This window comes from Diabrotica virgifera, chromosome 3, assembly GCF_917563875.1.
Source record: "Diabrotica virgifera virgifera chromosome 3, PGI_DIABVI_V3a".
NCBI lineage: Eukaryota > Metazoa > Arthropoda > Insecta > Coleoptera > Chrysomelidae > Diabrotica > Diabrotica virgifera.
The window spans coordinates 198,969,934-198,989,720 of record NC_065445.1 but is presented as its reverse complement, the minus strand read 5'-3'; the positions used below and the strand labels follow the sequence as shown (position 1 = coordinate 198,989,720).

The window sequence follows — 19,787 nt, the reverse complement described above, 5'->3', positions numbered from 1 at the left end:
CTATGACTTACCTTTCCACTTATTATTTTCATATAATATTGAACATATTTCGAGGAAAATACGTATATATTTTATGATAAAAATGTTTAATAAAGCTATATACTGACATCGCTAAGCAATTATTTACATATAGATAAGGATTAAGGTTTATTTAAATGAAGTTTTAGTTTTATGTAGGCAAAAAAGTTGCATAGATTGTACATAAACAATGCCAAAACACGGATTTAAGTATGTACTTATTATCTGAGAGTCTGATGTAACACGTTATTCCTTATTCAATTCTTCGTTATTCCGTGTCTTGGTATTCTAAAACACCGAAAACAAACATCAAATGTGATTCAGAGTAGTGATTTGAGACTAACTTAACTTAGCAAAACGTGTGTCTTTAATTTTGTCATAGATTGTTAGTTGTAATAGCTTATCATCGTCATCATCCAGCCTCAAACGTCCACAGCTGAACATAGGCGTCTTCCTCGTGTTTCCACTCCCGCCCATCTTGTGCAGCTCTCATCTAGTTTTAATTTAGCCTTCTTAAATCGTCAGTCCATCATCTAGGTGGTCAACCGACGGTTCTCTTGTTTTCCCTTGGTCTCCGTTTCAATAACCTCTTTGTCACTTTGTCCATCGCCCATCTGTCTTCTAGCTATGTGTCCTGCCCATCTCTATTTTAGTCTAGTTATCCTTTCCATGACGCCAGTCACCTTGGTTCTTCTTCGTTTTTTATTTTGTCTCCCAGAGTTATTTCTAACATGGATCGCTCTATTTTTCTCTGTGTCACTCTCAGTTTGGCAGTCGAGGCTTTTGTTAAGGTACGTAAGTGTTTCCGTTCCATATGTCAACACTGGGAGGACGCACTGATCAAATACTTTTCTCTTCAGGCATGTGAGCAGCTCACTTTTAAAATTATCTCTCAGTTTTACATAATATGCTGCCCACCCAAAACCGATTCTTCTCCTCTGATTAGAATCGCTAATGTTGTTTATTTCTCAAAACATGACCTAAATCTACTCATTTATGGATAACAATGATTTCAGACATTTCATTTTCTTGATTTAAATTAGATTTTTTTTGTCTTCGATAATCTGTCCAATTAGTATTGTACATAGATATTTTTTTCCTGTGTGGAATATCAATTTTCTGAAAACTGTTAAATCTGTCTACTTTATATTTATATCTGTTTGCAACTCATGTAATTTGAGGAAAAGTAAACAAATGGTAGTTTTAAATTGGCAATTAAAGATTTTATAGCCATACATTTTTTATGTCGTTAATTTTTGTTACAAGCTATTAGCATCTTTCAATCGTTTATAAATTATTCAAATTCGAGGGCAATCTCAAACGTTCTCACACGCTGATTTATTATGATTTAGGAATATAATATATAATATGAATGTCATAGACATGACAATAAACAAGTTTGGTGGCCGCAAGTACTTGCCAAGTGTAAATGAAGCTTAGGCTTTTAGACCAGGGCGCATCTGTAAAAATATTAGTACATTTGTACGTTGAGAGGTGACTCAATTTTTTCAGAAATTGCTTGAAAATAACTCAAATAATAATATTTGAGTTATCCTCCCTCTCAAAAAGCTCCGGAACATTGTTTAAATAATCAAAATGTCAAAAAATGAAGGAAAAATTCGATTTTTTTCTTCGTTTTTTGATTATAACTTTAAAAGTATTCATTTCCGAGAAAAGTTGTACAGTAAAACCTCGATAGAACGGATCTCTATTTAACGGACTTCGGATATAACGGACAAAAAATCCTATCAAATGTAAAAAAAATTGAATGCAAAAGTATGAAAAATCGAATTGCACTGCTCGAATGCCAAAAAAATATGAAAAATCAAATCGATCTCGGCACTGCTTTGTGCTAACGCCGATGGATCGCATGGATGGATTGACTGTTATAATTCTTGGTAAATCTCGTAAACCTAGAGGTGTCATTGTTTCAAAGATATATTGCATCATCTGCCCGTTTCATACTGCTATAGCTGTAATAAGCATGGTTCACCACAAATATTTTCAAAAATTTGATTTTTTTAAAGAATTTGTACCTGCATGTGCAGTGAGAAGATTTCAAGAGAAGAAACTGGAAATACCGCCGAAAAAGGTGAAAAGTTTATTGTTTTTGGACAAAGCTCTTGCTAATCCCTCTGAAAATATGCGACATTCAGAAGATGGCAACTTTAATTGTATCTTTTTGCCAAAAAATTCATCGCTTATTCAACCCATGGATCAATGAATATTGGCAACCAATCGAGTATATTCCAGAAAGATTTTCGATGATGTAGAAAAGTAAAAAAGTGGCAAAAAATACTTGATACCTTTTTTAACTTACAAACTTGTACACTGTATCTAAATACAGTACATATTAAAAAAAATTGATTTATTTTAAACCTATTTTTATATAACGGACTTTCGGCTTTAACGGACATCCCGTCCCCCCGATTAGTTCGTTATATCGAGGTTTTACTGTACTGACATAAAAGTTGCGTAATTAAATTTCCTACAATATAAAATTGGTTAAAAATTTAAAAAATAGTCACCCTTGTTGCAAAATAGCAATAATTGCGAAAAAACCATACAAAAACAAGTACTCGCATTTTACGTTTTTCAACCATTTATGCTATACTTAGGACCTTCATATTTCATCACAAAAAACTTTATGATTTAGTAAAACAATACTGTAAATTTGATTAAGATCGGTTCAATAGATATTGCAAAATAAATTTTGAAACCCAGCTGTCGCAAAAAAAAATCATTTTTTCAAAATGTTACAGGACTGAAAATAAAGCAGATAGCAAGTTGACATTTTTTTTTGCTTATAGAAGTGTACTGTACCTTTCATTTGCAATTCGCAAAATTAAAATCGATTAACTACCACGGCGTCAGAAATGTTTTTAAATAAACATTAATTATTGGTGCTACGCGCAGGACAGCGGATAGTTTACTCTGATTGGGCATTCCAATGACCTTTGATAATGATTGATACATTTTAATTTTTATTACATTTCGATATAAATAAATAAATTTGTTTATTGCAAAATAAAAACACATACGCTATCCTTTGAAATACCACTTTTTTTAGCAAAAACTTTCTTTGTTCATATATTTTACCTTAGAGAATAAAAGTTTATTATTTTTAAACATATGCAATTGTTTAAACAATATTTCACAAACAATAATAAAATTAGTTTGATTTTTGTGAAATTAAAATATTAAAATACAACAAAATATAGAGTAAGAAAATAATATATTAGATAAAGATTGGAAGAAATTTTGGTGGAAATCAACTTGTGGGAATCGAACACCGCTGTCCTCCGCGTAGCACCAAAAATTCATGTTTATGTAAAAAAAAAAAAAGATATCGAATAAGCACACATGCTTTTTGATCGATCCTGACAAATAGTAAATTTAACTTACAAAAACCAATCATAGTATTCTTACACTACGTTAACATCAAGTATAATAGTGTTAGTTAAGTGTGTATAGAAAAACATTTTCTGTGAGTACATATTTTTCTATTAATAAGTATTTCATAACCAAAGAACTTTATAAAACCGTCAATAAACAACACCAGTCATTGATCGACACCAATTTTTTGTCTTTAAAGACAATTACCAAAATCCGAAGCGGAACAGGTCCGTACTTAGGAAAATCAAATGGTGTTGAGAAATGTAATTCGACGTCACTAATAATAGCGATGAATCATTATCGCAATCCACATCACAAAAACCTTTATCTTACTCTGCTGCAGCTAGTAGACAAAAAGAAACAATCTATCCATCCAAGCTACAAGCAGTAGTTTTTAATTCTCTCAACGATGTTAAATTAGAAGAATACTTGTTAGCGGTAGGAGCTTTAGTTAGTCCAAAACACATTATTTTTTCATCAAGAATCACCAACAATCGTATCTGTATCTATTTCTCAACCAAACAAGTCGTAGATGAATTTTTTTCAAACAGTAGAGGTTTCATCACTGTAAACAATACACAAATTCAAGTCCGTAGACTAATTACTCCAAGTGAAAGACTCCTAATATCCAATGTTTCTCCCACTATCCCGCATAAGGTAATAGAAAACGAACTACTGCTCTTAGGGCTAAAACCAACTTCATCAATGTCATTTTTGCGAATAGGAACCAACAATCCTGAATACAAACATGTACTCAGTTTCCGTCGACATATTTACGTATCTCCACCCACAGGTCCAATTCCTGATACCATTTTAATAACTCATGAAGATACTACAAATCGAATTTTTTTGACATTAGACAACTTATGTTTCATTTGCAAACAACATGGCCATATTTCCAGTAGTTGCTCAGTAAATGTAAATCACTCAGAAACAGCTGTCCCAACTGCTACACTTTCAAACAGAAACGAACCTAGTACAGTAACTTCAACAGAAACGACTGCTATTACACCTTCAACAACATGCACTTCTACAAACATATCAAATAATTCAACGCCACTAACAAAAATATTATCTACAACCAACCTAACACCTCTTGATATATCAACTACAGATAATACAATGCCAGTGATATCTAAACCAAATATATCCACCTCATCAGCCCCCTCACCTCACATAGTCATAACTAACCAGCCTTCATCTTCCAGTCTAAGCAATAATTCTTGCTCGGTTAATGAAAATAAAGAGAATCCAGCACCAAAAGAATTTAGCGTATCCAACGAAGAAAATACATCTAAATCATCCTCCAAACGAACTGTATCTGAAGCAATATCACCCCCGATTGAGACATCAGCTAGTGACGATGTATTTTCAAAGCCAACTCAGAAACAAAAAAGAATAAAAACAAAAATATCAACAATACCATTAGAAACGCTAATGCAACCAATTAAAGAATTATTCAATTCCGAAAAGCAAATATTAACTTTTGAGGAAACAGTTGATTTATTTGAGAACGCTCATGGAACAAAAGATGTTATCAGCGTTGTAAATAAATATACAGTAGACATTCTAGGATTTAAAAAACTCATAACCAAAATTCATTCATATACATCCGAACGCTCATTAAAATTGAAATGTACAAAGCTTAACAAAAAAATTACGAGAGAGCTCACAAAAGACAACTACGAGGATGAAGAACCTGACACGGATACATCGACTGAATTATCCCAGGAGCTGAACATTCAATAATTATAACTATAACATTCAACAAACTAACAAAATTTTCTAAATCCTATCATATATATACAGACGCTTCTAAAACATCTACTGGAGTTGGGGCAGCTGTCATTACTCCAAATAGTACACTTGAGTATAAACTACCATCCTTAAGCTGTATACATACTGGCGAGCTATACGCCATCTATCAATCTCTCGTTCATATTAACTCCAGTAATATATCCAATGCTCTTATAATTACCGATTCCCTCAGTTTCATCCATACCATTAACCAACTGTACACGAAGCATCCAATTGCTCTCCTAATTAAAAAAGAACTAGCTACCATTCAAAACAACAACCATATTGTACAATTCCTATGGGTTCCTTCACACATTGGCCTCCAAGGAAATGAAGCGGCGGATCGGACAGCCCAACAAGCCAGAGACAGTGAAACCGCGAGTGAAGTGAGAGATGTAGTTCTTAATGATTTAAAATCATTTATTAAAGTGAAAGTCAAAAATCTGTGGCAAAACCAGTGGGACAGTTCAACTTCAAAACTTCGCGAAGTGAAAACGTTTGTAAAACCGTGGAAATCTCAAATTCACAACAGAACTCACCATGACATTGTTACTCGCCTTCGTCTAGGACATACCCGACTTACCCACGGACACATAATTGGTCACACTAATCCCACTTTATGTGAAAACTGTAATATCCCACTAAGTGTTAAGCATGTACTTGCAGAGTGTCCAAAATACCAGTTGCAGAGACAGAACAACCACATCATCGGATCAACAAGTGAAATCTTAGGAGAAAATTGTAAAATTGAACACTTGGTAAAATTCCTTAAAGATATCAATGTATTTAACAAAATCTAACATCTGTAAATAAATTACCTTATGTATATGTATATGTCGCTAATAACCTCCGAGGTTGATGCGACTATTTTGTAAAATAAAAAAAAAAAAAAAAAAAATGTAAAAAATTTCGCCGTGGTAATTAATCGATTTTAATTTAGCAAATTTCAAATGAAACGTACAGTACACTTCTATAAGCAAAAAAATTCAACTTGCTATCTGCTTTATTTTAAGTCCTGCAACATTTAAAAAAAATGGAATTTTTTTGCGAAAGCTGGAATGCAAAATTTATTTTGCAAAATCTATTAAACTGATCTTAATGAAATTTACAGTGTTGTTTTACAATATCATTAAGTTTTTCTGGGTAAAATATGAAGGTCCTAAGTGTAGCATGAATGGTTGAAAAACGTAAAATGCGAATACTTGTTTTTGTATGGTTTTTTTTCGTAATTATTGCTATTTTGCAACAAGGGTGACTATTTTTTAAATTTTTAACCAACTCTATATTGTAGGAAATTTAATTACGCAACTTTTATGTCAATACAACTTTTCTCAGAAATGAATAGTTTTAAAGTTATAATCAAAAAACCAATAAAAGAATCGAATTTTTCCTTCATATTTTGACATTTTGATTATTTAAACAATGTTCCGGACCATTTTGAGTGGGGGGATAACTCAAATATTATTTGAGTTATTTTCAAGCAATTTCTGCAAAAAAATTTGAGTCACCTCTCAACGTTCATCTCAAAACAGATGCGCCCTGGACTATTTGGATTTTGATTTGCGTTTCCTTATTTTTCTAACATATTTCGTTATCATCAACAATACTTGTTTGTTTTATTTACTTCGAATGCATTCCATGATTCGCCTCTTTTAGGAAAAGAAAAATAAAAAAAAATAAAAAGGTACTTTTTATGAAAACCCCTCTGTTACCGACATGTGTAATCACCCTTGTCTTTTGTTCCCTTTCCAAAAGTACGTATGCAACCTGCTGGCATGTCAGTTACTCCCAAATGTATTTCAGTTGATCCACTACATTTTTTTTTATTAAAATCCTACGCAAAATTGTCATATATTTATTAAATGTTTCAATGCATTAAAAATAGAAACTCCTTGTTGTTGATTTATGATGTTATTATTCGCATTATCGTCTTAAATACTCGCGCCATTATCATTATTTATTCAGTGTAATAAAATCAATTCTACATTTTTTCGAAAGTTGGTTATTGTTCTTTGTACGATGTTTATCAAGGCGAATAACCTCTTTTTTCGTATATTTTCAGAATATTTGTTTATGCTCTCTACATTTTGACGAATACTCAAATATTTAACGTAAAATTAAGTTTAAGAGTATTTTATAACCATTAAATTTATGGTGATATTTAAATATACAGGGTATTTCAATAGTATATAAAAATAATATAACTGGACAATCATTGTTTAAATGTATGTATGGTTCATTCCACGAATATAATACGACTGTTTTGGATTATCGCGACAACGAATATTTTAGTGTACAACATAAGAAGTACGAAAGTAAATGGCTCTAATAATTATTCCAATAAACAACAATGTAATTTGCAATTTACTTTCGTTCTTCATATTTTACACAAAATATTCGTTGTAGAGATAATCCAACATAGTCGTATTATGTTAGTGGGATAGGGTCTATAAGATTAGACCTAAAACAATTAGCTAAAAAGAGCCTTGCTCTAGGCTAGAGTAGTTAATCGAATATTTCACAATTACTTAATTGTTTCCTCTACTTTTATCAATCATAACGCCGCCGCCTACGAAAAGTATAACTACGAAAAAGGCCGTTAAGAATAGAACTTTCAATGAACGCCGCGAAAAATATTATTTTCGATTATATGATTGTGAAAATTATAATCCCTAATAAAGTGTTAACAAAAAAATTTATTTTTTGAGGAGTATCTGCAAAAAACATCATTTCTGTTTGTGGCTCCACAAAAATTATAATTAATAAAAAGTTCTCAGAAATACTTGTTTTCGTCGGCAGAAACAGAAACAGAAAGGGAAATAATTGTTTTCGTCGGCATCTATTATAAACTAAATCTTTTCGTTATAAATATTTTGGGAGTTATAATCTTCGCGGACACGCATATAAAAAAAATTGTATCACCAAAACTTATCAAAGAGTTATTATTTTCACTGGAAATGTATTAGGAATCACATTAATCATAGGTACCAGCGATAAAACATACGATTATTATTTTATTTCGTCCATTAATATAATAATGGACGAAATAATAGAAGCAGTACTTAAACGCCATGGTTACAGAATGGGAAACAAAGAAATCCAAATATTATGTTATGCCAACGACGCCGCATTATTCGCCGAGCAGAAGACGATCTCCAAAGATTAACACGCATATTCAATACAACAGCCAAGAAATGCAATATGATAATATCAGCAGAAAAAAACAAACGTATGACAACATCTAAATACCCACTACGATGTAAAACCGAACTTGACGGGAAAATAGTAAAGCAGGAAGCAAGGTTTAGATATCTGGGAATATATATAACTAGTTACGGAGATGTTCAAGAAGAAGTACGACAACAAAGCTTAAAAGCAAGTAAAGCGGCGGGATCTCTTAAGACACAATCTGGAAGAACAAACACCTAAGACAAGACACAAAAGCAAGAATCTATAAAGCAACAATAGGGAACTTGCACTAAAAATTGTGCAAATTGTGTACGTACAACATCTAATCAAAGTTCCGCGCCTAAAATTTCCGTTTTAATCAACTTCAAAAGCGAGACCTGTGGTCTGACGTCACAGGTCACTCGTATCGTTTGTCCGTTCGGGGTGGGCCATTGCATTTAATGCAATTTGCCCATAGATAAATAATATAGTTGAAATATCTTGTTTTACTCTGTGGCAAAAATGATTTTTTCTGTGACAGGCAAAATATTAATATTTTATCTCTGTTGACATGTATCAAAAAGTTCTTTTTTATGAAATTACTTTGTTCGTTTCTGGTGTTGAAGAACAAAGAAGAAACAAGTAACTTAAAAATAAACAAAACTTTTAGTAATAAAAGTAAGAGTAACTAAAAAGTATTGGTGCTACTATAGTATGCGGTCTACAGTCGGGTTTCTACTATAGCTTGCGGTCTACCGAGGGATGCGGTGTAAGTATAAGCTGAGATGATAAAGATATTAACTTGTAAAATTACAATAATGATTCTTCTTATTTATGCGTATTATTAACTTTGTAAAGAAGGATTTTGTTGCTGCTAATCACCATAATCTTTTCTCAGAAGGCTTTGAACACAATAATGAAAGGCTCCAGTAGGTACTAATAAACATTACAATAAAATATAATCTTTATTATAATGCAGATTACACCGTAATCTTTTCCAGGATATACGAAATCCTTCGATTAGAGGTAGGTAGATCAAACCCACGGGGTAAACCGTATAAGTACTATAATATAATGGTACCAAACTATTGTTATAAACGGTTTAAACATGCTTATTAATAACTCTTACTTATTTGCCTTGACACCTCGCATTTCTCCAATAGAATAGCTTTTACTACTTTTTATAAAAGTTGCCACGATGAAGACATCAACGGTAGGTAAGTTAGTCAGATTGACCTTTTGAAAAACCCTCGTCCGTCATATTATGCGTTTTAAACTCTTTACAAGGTAGCACTCAACTTTATCAATTCAGCTGATTGGGGAACTACTTATTACAATATATAAGATGAACATAAATTATACCTAGGAATTTTTCATTAACGACGATTAAAATGTAATATACCCGTGATACCTACCTTAATCGCGTTGTTTCCGCCTGTTCACCGTGGCCGGTGACGTCGAACCAATAGAAGGACGTTCAAGAGCCTCCTAAGATATTTGAATTTTATAGCATTTTCAAAACGTCGTAATTAGCGTACGGGTTAAAAATATTTGTTTTTTTCGCATACAAGCGTTTTAAGATCATGTTACCTTATGTTTTTTAATATCATTTTAATATTTAAAAATTTTTGCAAGTTCCCTATTAGACCTCTATTGGCATACACGGCGGAGACAAGACCTGACACATCTAAAACAAGACGACTACTAGAAACAACAGAGACGATAATACTTCGACGAATATCAGGGAAAAGTCTGTTGAATAGGAAGAGAAGCGAAAACATAAGAAGAGCATGCAATGTATAAGACATAAATGGATGAGTGACAAAACGGAAACAAGAGTGGAACGAACACATTACTAGAATGGCAGAGGATAGGATAGTACAAATAGCACCAGATAAGTCACCAAATAGACGAAGAAGTATTGGCAGACCAAGAAAAAATGGTGCGATAATTTAAACAATTTAGGAGGCTAAAATTGAAGAAGAAACAGGCTTAAAGCCTACATACAAGAAGGAAGAAGAAGAAGAAGAAGTAGGACATACGATATCTTAAAGAACTTTTGCCGAATAATGTATGGTACTGAAAGTAATACTGATAATAATTTGTTTCTGATCGTTGTACGAGATTTGTCTTTTTAGTTTTGCATATATCCGCTTAGAGGGCGCCACCAATAAAACTTTTCGAGAAAAATGTAACCTCAATTTTTTGTTGACATAAATCCAGAGTTTCATTGCGATGCAACAAGTCGTTTATACAGTGAATTTTTGAAATTAGCAAGTCGGTCGATAAATGGAACTTAGCTAAGAACATTTTCAAGCAATAATTTTTTACAATTTTCGGAGAGGATTATCTCAACAGCAATGTCTCGCTGAAATGGTTTCTGTGTTTGGGAGTGAATCATCACACCAATCCACTACAGTCGAATCCGCTTATTGGAATAGCCTTCGTGCCAATCCAAAGTATTCCTATAACCGGGATATTCTAATAAATGATCATTGGTCGCTAGAGAAACGTTTCAGGACCTCAAATTTCTATTCCTTAAACCGGGATATTCCTTTAATAGATATTCTAATAAGCGGGTTTGACTGTATTTCTCTCTGGTATTGCGAATTTCAACATGGTTGCTCCAGTCTCAAAATCCAGACCAGGTCCACCCAAAACAGCAGCCACACATCAAAACATTGATGCGGCTCGTCAGCTAATTAGGATGAGTATCGTGTAACATACCGGGAGATAGAATCTTTGGGCATTTCAAAGACCTCGATCTAAAATATCCTACATTAAGAACTGGGTGTTACAAAGTCGCTTTCCCGTTGGATCCATCATTTGCTCACAGAAGAGCAAAAAGTGGTTCGTGTCAATTGGTATCGAAAAACATTGAAACGGTTTAACAAAAAGGAAGTTCAAAACACGTTTATAGTACTATTAGTAGCGATGAATCTTGGATTTACTCCTACGAATCAGAAAAAATAAGCGTCGATCCGCTGTTCGGGTATTTCACGATGAGGAAAAACCAGCAAAAGTGATCCGTTCTCGAAGTGTGTCAAAGAAAATGGTCGCAACTTTTGTGTCAAAATTTGGTCATATGGCAACAATTGCTTTAGAAGATCGAAGAACGGTTACTTCTGATTGGTATATAACCGTTTGTTTACCAGAAGTTATCGCGAAACTCCGACAAAACAACACACAACGGCGAATCATCCTACATCAGGGCAATGCAAGTGCTCACACTGCCCAAAAGATAATCGAGTTTTTGGAGCTTCAAAACATCGAATTGTTAAACCATCCACCGTATAGCCCCGACCTAAGTCCCAACGACTTCTTCACATTTCCAAAGATCAAGAATTCATTGCGTGGGCAGAGATTCCAGTCGCCAGAAGAAGCCATCGATGCCTTTAAAACAACGACTTTGCAGGTGGCAACTGAAGACTAGAATAACTATTTACCAATTGGTTTGAACGTATGCAAAAGTGTATCGATTTTGGTCTGGTGATCTGCTTGATATTTGAAAGTTCAGGCTTTCTACTGTTTCCGTCCATTTTTGTTATCGGGTTGGAAAAATGTATCTATATTAGTCTGAGTTTGAAATGACTGGACTGCTGAGCAATGGATAACGTATAGTTATTATAGTGCTGTCGAAAGAAATGCAGATCGTGAAAAAGGCCCGTAATAGTAAATATTCTTAGAGACGGATTTTCTATCTCTAGATCAAACATGGATGGATGCTATATGGTAGGGGAGCCCAAGCGGGGATTTTTGCAGTTACTCAAGCGCGTCAGATTATTATATGGAGAGAAACCTTGTACCCTGAAAATGTACCTCTATCATATATTGGCTCTTAATGCAGAAGAGTTCGTTAAGGGGGACCGAAAAAAATGTCTATTCTTAGAAAAACTCGAAATTGTCAGATTAAGATAAGGTAAGTTAAGTACATGCAAAACAGTGTATATTTAAAAAATCTGACGATTTGAGCGGGGCCTAAGGAAATGGGTAAGTCCCAAAGTTTCACAAGAAAAAAGCGAATATTTCGCGAAATGAATGACAGATCGAAAAACTAAAAAATACGTGCTCAATATTTTTCAAAAATCTATCGAATGATACCCAACACGACTTCCCACAGAGAGGGGTGGGGGTAAATTTAAAATTTTAAATACGAATCCCGCGATATTTCGCGAACTGAACATCAGATCGAAAAACTGAAAATTACACTTATTCAATATATTTGAAAAATCTATCGAATGGCACCAAACACGACCTCACACGGAGGTGGGGTTGGGGGGTTACTTTAAAATCTTAAATGGGAGCCCCCATTTTTTATTGCATATTTGTGTTCCTTGCGTAAAAATAAGTAACTTTTATTCGAGACATTTTTTCGAATTATGGATAGACGGCACTATAATCGGAAAAAATGATTGTTGGAAATGGAAAATTAAATTAAAAATGGAAAGTCCCCACTAAAATGGAAAACTTTACTTAACTTTTTTTGGTTTTAGGACCTACTCTTCACAACCCAATAGGTCCCCATAACGCTCGAGTGACTGCACATTTAGCATACTTTGCTCCCCTACCAATAGGACAACTCTCTCTATTCGATCAGTTTATTATAGGATGAGAATTTCTATCTTGCAATCTTATCGATCTTATCTCATCTTTCCATTGACTTGGAGACATAGGAGTGATTGTGGTGGTGTCAAGTGCGTGTTCTGCAAATTCTGTATCAGTCACTATCTGGTTCCTTCGTAACTCTTAAGTTACCGTGCTTCCGTGGCCAGCTAAGTCTACTGCTATTTCAGTTATTGATCATGTATGGATATTAATGTAGAAGATTGTGTTAACTTTCTGATTGAATAATGGATTTAAATCTCTTTAAACATGAGGTCCAAGTTGCTTGAGACTCAATATCTCAAGAAGACAAGCCTCGGAGAATTAAGAAATGTATTAAGTTGGGTTAGACTCATTACGATTTTCGCGCAAAAGGAAGGAAATTGTGTTGAAGTTTTGGTAGTTGTAGATTTTATTCTAAGTCCTTTTACTTACTAAAAATATAAGAAAGTATTTTGATGTTTCTTTCCTTCAATATCAGTAGGTATGTACCTATAGTTTTTTCTATCATATTTTGCAAAATGATGATGTATAGGAACATATTGAATGCGTGGTGGGTGAGTTATTTTGAATTGTGATTGTATCGTTATTATGTATGTATGACATATGGACCGCGTTATGCATAACTCGACCAAGCGCCACTTTTACCTTTTTGAGAAAAATGAATTTAAGTTTATGGCGTTCTGAAAAATCTATTTAACATTTTAAAAATTTGATTTTTAGATATATTTTTAAAAACGGTAAAATGAATTTTGTTGTATTATTATTTGAAGTTTTAAAATTATATTTTAGCTGATATAGACAAAAATGGCGTTTGGTCGCGTATTGCTTTTTTCGTTATTAACATTTTAATAATTTGCATAAGTCGTTTACTAAACAAAACTGTCGCTTGGGAGGTTTATGCGAATTAAAACATGTGGTTTATAGAATATTTTTATTGTTTTATGACAAAACTACATTGTAAAACTAAACATAACAACAGTGTTGTATCATAAGATAGTTACTATCTTATAAAACTGTAGTCTGATATAAAAACAAAATTGGTATAAGACCTTACTAAAGTTCATCATCTTCAAGATCAAAATCAAGAGGTCCATTTAACCCATCTATATCATCTTCCATATTTGGATCACCAGTCAATTTTTTGTAAAACTCTTTGGCATCTTTTGGAATAAGGCTAAGCAAAAATTTTAGATCCTCAAGTTTTTTATCTGGTATTGGCTTCCCATCTGGCCATAGCAGCACAAGTGATTCTTTAAAATTTTGATAAAGTTCTGATGATGGTCTTCCTCGTTTCTTTTGTAGACTTATCTCATGAGCTTTTTTTTGATTATCATCCATTACTCTTACGTCACCTATTTCATTTTCCTTGTTTGAATATCCATCCGAATTACTTCCTTCCTACAAATAAAGTAAATAAAAATTTAGAAATCTGCTATTTATTTGGTTTTTTATACCTCATAAATTATGTCTGGTAATTTTAGATTAAATTCCACTTCCCGAACCGTTTGTAAATCGCTGTAAGTCTTTGGGGAAACAGCTGCTGTATGAGTACTTTCTTTCTATAAATAACAATAAGTAAAAATTAACAAAACTTAGTTAAACATTAAAACTTATAATAACATACCTCACTAATATCTGTTGCTGAGTTAAAATCAACTTCCTGTAACGGTTCTAAGTTGGTATAAGTCTGAAGCGAACTTGTTTCTTGCCGAATACCTTCTTCCTATAAATAAAGTAAATAAAGATAAACAAAACTACTGTAAAAATTTAAGTTTTTAATTTATAGCTCAAAAATTATATCTGGTAATTTTCGATTAAATTCCACTTCCCGAACCGGTTGTATATCGCTGTAAATCTTTAGGGAAACAGCTGCTTTATGAGTACTTTCTTCCTATAAATAACAATAAGTAAAAATTAGCAAAACTTATTTAAAAATTAAAACTTATAATAATATACCTCACTAGTATCTGTTGCTGAGTTAAAATCAATTTCTTGTAACGGTTCTATGTTGGTGTAAGTCTTACGGGAACTTGTTTCATGACGAATACCTTTTTCCTATAAATAAAGTAAATAAAGATAAACAAAACTACTGTAAAAATTTAAGTTTTTAATTTACACCTCAAAAATAATGTCTGGTAATTTTTACAATACAAAATAACTTACCTTCTCCTCGTTTGTTATTTCTCGAGCACGGTTTAAAATTAGAGCAGTCCTCTGCAACATATTTACACGCTTTTTTACACTTTTAAACACAACTTTTATAAAAAATATAACGCGACACTTTTTATATTGCTCAACAGACTGAACTGAATTAACAAATTAACAAGACGGAAACAATGCTGCCAAAATCCCGCCGATTTCCGTTTTTGCATAAGGCGACCAAGCGCCAATATTATGTCGCATAGTCTTATTATGCTAAATCTAAGTCACTTAGTCGGGTATTGTCAAATGTTTACAGACATTAATTTAGTCGATTTGGCGTTTAGCTAAAAGTAAAATATTTTCCAAAATACAGATTTCTAGGCTTTGGTGATTTTTTCCCAAATAGGTAACGTCATTACTTGATAGATGGCAGCATTATTCCAAAAAACTTGAATTTGGCGCTTAGTCGAGTTATGCATAACGCGGTCCATATATGTGATATATTCTGCGTTAAAAATAGTGTTTGTGAGTAATATGAGTTTAGAAATGTAGATTAAACTTTTTTATTCGTCAATAAATCATATTTTATCTATATCTATAGAATTATGTCTTGGAAGTAGTCATTATTATTTGCTTGTTATAAAAGTACTGAAATGTGAGATATGCCGCATATTTATTCACAATATTTTTGTCTTGCCACTGCTCGATATGTCGCTAAATGTTACCACATAGACTACAACCAAATCACCAGACTTTTAGAAATTGATTTATTGGATCAGGAGTATTTGAATAATGTAAGAACAAAACATATTGCAGTTGATCAGGTAGACATTTTAGTTAGAGAGAATTAATGGCAATTGCCAGTTGAGCCTAACGGCAAATACTGCAATAAGAATAAGCAGTGTTTCTTTAAGATCGATTCTCACTAGTAGACCGGTCTAAAATAGGAGTGAGGTTACAATAATTACCATCAAGTTGAAAATTGGCAGGATTGTTCAAAATACAATCATAAATGAAATCTAAAAATTCCTCATAAATCCAACGCGAGCTAAAAAATTTACGCGGGGTCAAAGGTCACCAAATATGGTTTTTAGCGATTTTCAGCGAAACTGCAAGTTTTATCATAAAATTAGTTCTAACAAAAAATGTAGATTAGATAAGTATCTATAAAAAATATCTTAATACTTTTTTTCGTAAGAGTCACCGTTTTTGAGATACAACGATTCAAAGACTTAAAAGAGTTCTAATCGTCATATGTATTAGTACACCACGTATATACATCACTGAAGCTGTAATACAAGTAAACATAATATTCTATCGCTAAACTTAACTTATATTACACATAATAATATAAGATATTATAAATATTATAATGTTTCTACTATACAGCTTGCGGTCTAGAGGGGGATGCTATGTATAAGTTGTGTTATATTACAGTGCCAACAAAAAAATCTTTACGAAGTGAATGTAACGCGAGAATAATAAGAATTACTATTTCAATTTTACAGCTTATTCCCAACAAAAATAGTAAATTGATATGACAAAGTATTAACTTATAATAATTCTTCTTACTTATGCGTCTTATTCAATTTGTAAAGATGGGTTCTGTCGGAATAAACACTTCCTATCGGTACGTCGGCTAATCTAATCACCCTACCTATTCTTTTCTCAAAAGGGTTTGAACATAATAATGAAAGCCAACTTTCTAGGCAAAATGTTTATTAAGTACTAATAAACATTTCAATATACAATAAACTTTATGCAAATTTAGTTTGTTTACTATTCTGCAAATTACACCGTTATCTTTCTGGGTGGCGAAATCCTTCAGGTAGATGACACCCTCGAGGTATTAATAGGGATGTTCACAAAAAATTAAAAAGTCATTTCAAACATGTAAAACGATTAAGAAACACCCTAGGAATAATTGTCCAAAATTTCAACAAAATTGAAAAAGCCTTTTTAGAAAAAATCTTTATTAGAAATCTAGCATTATTTTAAATTTCAAGAACGCTTCTCTATTGGCCTGACGTCACTAGTTGCATACCCCAAGCGCGCGCCATTCTCATAGTGTTACTGTTTACCTGCTTGACGTTTCAGGTCATTTTATTTTGTTCTCTTCTTGTTTTGTCAGGGTTAAAGTGGAGTTTTATAGTGAATTTGTTTAGTTTAAAGTGGATAGATAGACTGTTTGTAAGGACATATTTTGGGTTTTACAAAAATAAACAAATAAAATGGAAGAAGGTTTTCAGAAGGCCGATTCGTATAAACTACCGACTGTAGTGTAGATGTAACAATGGTGTATGATTTTTTGGCATCTTGTAAAAAAATAAATCTACCACAGCTTTACTGAGTGTATATTCCATATAATTTTCCATGTCTTCTTTAAACTAAAAAAAGAAATGCTTAATACTCCACAAAAAAAAATAGAGAAAGTTGTATGCATGCATTGTACGCATGCATATTGTATACATACATTGGCTGGTTATTACTTTACCTTGGTTAGGTGTATTAAAAATATTTTTATTCTTCTTCATGTGCCTTGTCCGTTGTGGACGTTGGCTATCATCATGGCAATTTTAATTTCATTTGAGGCGTTTCTGAATAACTCGATCGATTTTTGTCCAAATCATTGGCGTAAGTTTTTAAGTCATGAGTGTCTTTTCTTCCGGGTCCGCGTTTGCTCTCTATTTTACCTTGCGTTATCAGTTGGAGTATACGATATTTATCATGCCTCATGATATGACCGAAATATTTAAGATTTCGTTTCTTAATTGTAAAAGAGATTTCTTTTTGTTTTCCCATTCGACGCAATACCTGTACGTTGGTGTGGGTCGCCCAGGATATTTTGAGGATTCGTGGGTACACCCACATCTCGAATGCCTCTAGCTTTTTCATTAATGTTTCCATTATTGTCCAGGCCTCTGCGCCATATAGCAAGACCGGAAATAATAACATTTTAGCAGCCGCATTTTTAGTGGGAGAGATATTATGTCGCAATGGGTGAAAATATTTCTCATGCATGTTGTTAAATGTTGCTATGTCCTTTTCAACTCTAGATCTTATTTCGGTTGTTTCGTATTTCGAGTTGACAACTGTTCCAAGGTAAAAAATATTTTTGAACTTGGGTATTATACATTTTCATTTCAACCAATCTTTTCACTAAATTATTAATGATTTTAATATAATATAAAGTCATATTACCTACATCCACATGTAGTTATTTCAAGGTTTACTTTTACTGTATGTATTATTAGAATTCCGTTTTTAGGAATATCCCAGTTTAAGGAATACAAATTTGTGGTCCCGAAACTTTTTCATTTACTCTTTAAGGGGGTAGGTGCAAAATCTTGGTCCAATGCTATTTAAATTCATTAATTTTTTATGAATCCTGAGAAAACTAATAAGTATTTTTGAAAAATGTAAATGCAGAAAGAACAATTACATTATTACCAAGGGTCGAAAGTCTCTGGAAAACTTCTATAATGTTTATTTTATTAAGTTAGTTCTTTAAGTTAGTTATTTTAAGTTCTAGCTGCAACAAACCATTTCTTTTGCTGTTTTAAATTGGCTGGAACGGTAATAAAAATCTTGTCAGAACTGTTTTTTGATGTATTTACACACCCAGGAACAAAACACCACTTATTTGGCTTTATTTTTAATAATTAAATACGTAAAAAACTGCGCACATTCAAATACACTGAGTAAATAAGTATACAAAACTAGTCGTCGATCAAAGACGTTACGACTGCTGACGTCACAGACCGTAGCCTCGCTGCAGGGTACCGTTTTTCTAGCCTCCACGAAAATCAACATTATGAACTCATTTATCTTAAAAAATATACATTTTTAAACAGTTTTATGATTGTTACGTCTTCATATACCTTGTAATCTATTGAATTTAACTATATTTAAAAATTAGTGAACATCCCTATTAGTATTGAGTACTGCTTCGGAGTGAAAATACGTGTTAAACCTAATTATATGTATTACTTGAATATTGAATGTGAAGTTTAAAAAAAACTAATTCAACTCCACAAGAAGTTATTTCCAATTAGGAATTAGCTTTCTTCTCTCTATGTATGGAGCGCCTAAAAAACTACTTGCTGAGATAAGTTTCGATATGCATGTTTCTTTAAAAATACTCGAAGTATAAAAAACAAGTGCAATTATTTCGTCTTCCTCCAACCTCGGCGGCTGCTCATCAACATCTCTTTCGGGTATATTACTAAGTTCTAGTGTGGCTTGGTTATCAGCTAGATCCAAAAGAATGGTGATGGAAATTAGTCAACAGTTCATTAGAACCAATTCAAACTTTACTCCCACCTGCGCCGGAAAAAATCCTGAACATAATTCTTTGCAACTGTAAAAAGGGACGTAGCGCTAAATATGGTTGCAAAAAAGTTGGACTGTTTTGTTCGGTAGCATGCACTAATTGTCAAAACCGGTCGTGCTCCAATGTTGAATCACCAACAATTGAGGAGTCATTTGATTATATCGAGGAGCCATGCGATGAGTCATTATTGGGGCAATTTACTTGCACCCAGGATGAACAAGAAGAAGAAGAACAAGAAGAACTAGAATGTGAAGAGGAAGAAGAAGAACAAGGAGAAGAGGAAGCAGAAGTGTTAGAAAATTATGAACCAGTTGGATAAATTTCCCTT

At 32.9% G+C, this 19,787-nt stretch overlaps 2 protein-coding genes across 11 annotated transcripts in view; one reads left to right on the top strand and one right to left on the bottom strand.

Moving 5' to 3' along the window:
• The window catches only part of LOC114338004 (F-actin-monooxygenase MICAL3), a 688,439-nt gene that overhangs the window by 13,591 nt on the left and 655,061 nt on the right, over window positions 1-19,787 (top strand). The gene's annotated exons all lie outside the window — the stretch shown is intronic.
• LOC126882675 (uncharacterized) lies at window positions 13,993-15,207 on the bottom strand. The gene is made up of 5 exons (XM_050647650.1): window positions 15,148-15,207; window positions 14,941-15,039; window positions 14,609-14,707; window positions 14,439-14,543; window positions 13,993-14,382 (listed from the first exon to the last, which is right to left on the bottom strand). Exons 1-5 carry the CDS (start codon window positions 15,205-15,207, stop codon window positions 14,038-14,040), a joined length of 708 nt encoding a protein of 235 aa, XP_050503607.1. The 3' UTR covers window positions 13,993-14,037.

What these genes read in the sequence shown, in the direction of transcription:
- LOC126882675 (XM_050647650.1), bottom strand. Translation starts at nt 15,207, where the DNA reads ATGTTGCAGAGGACTGCTCTAATTTTAAACCGTGCTCGAGAAATAACA. An exon ending in CAGCAACAGATATTAGTGAG is followed by an intron (nt 14,544 to 14,608) that starts GTATGTTATTAT and finishes TGTTATTTATAG; the next exon opens with AAAGAAAGTACTCATACAGC. An exon ending in TACCAGACATAATTTATGAG is followed by an intron (nt 14,383 to 14,438) that starts GTATAAAAAACC and finishes CTTTATTTGTAG; the next exon opens with GAAGGAAGTAATTCGGATGG.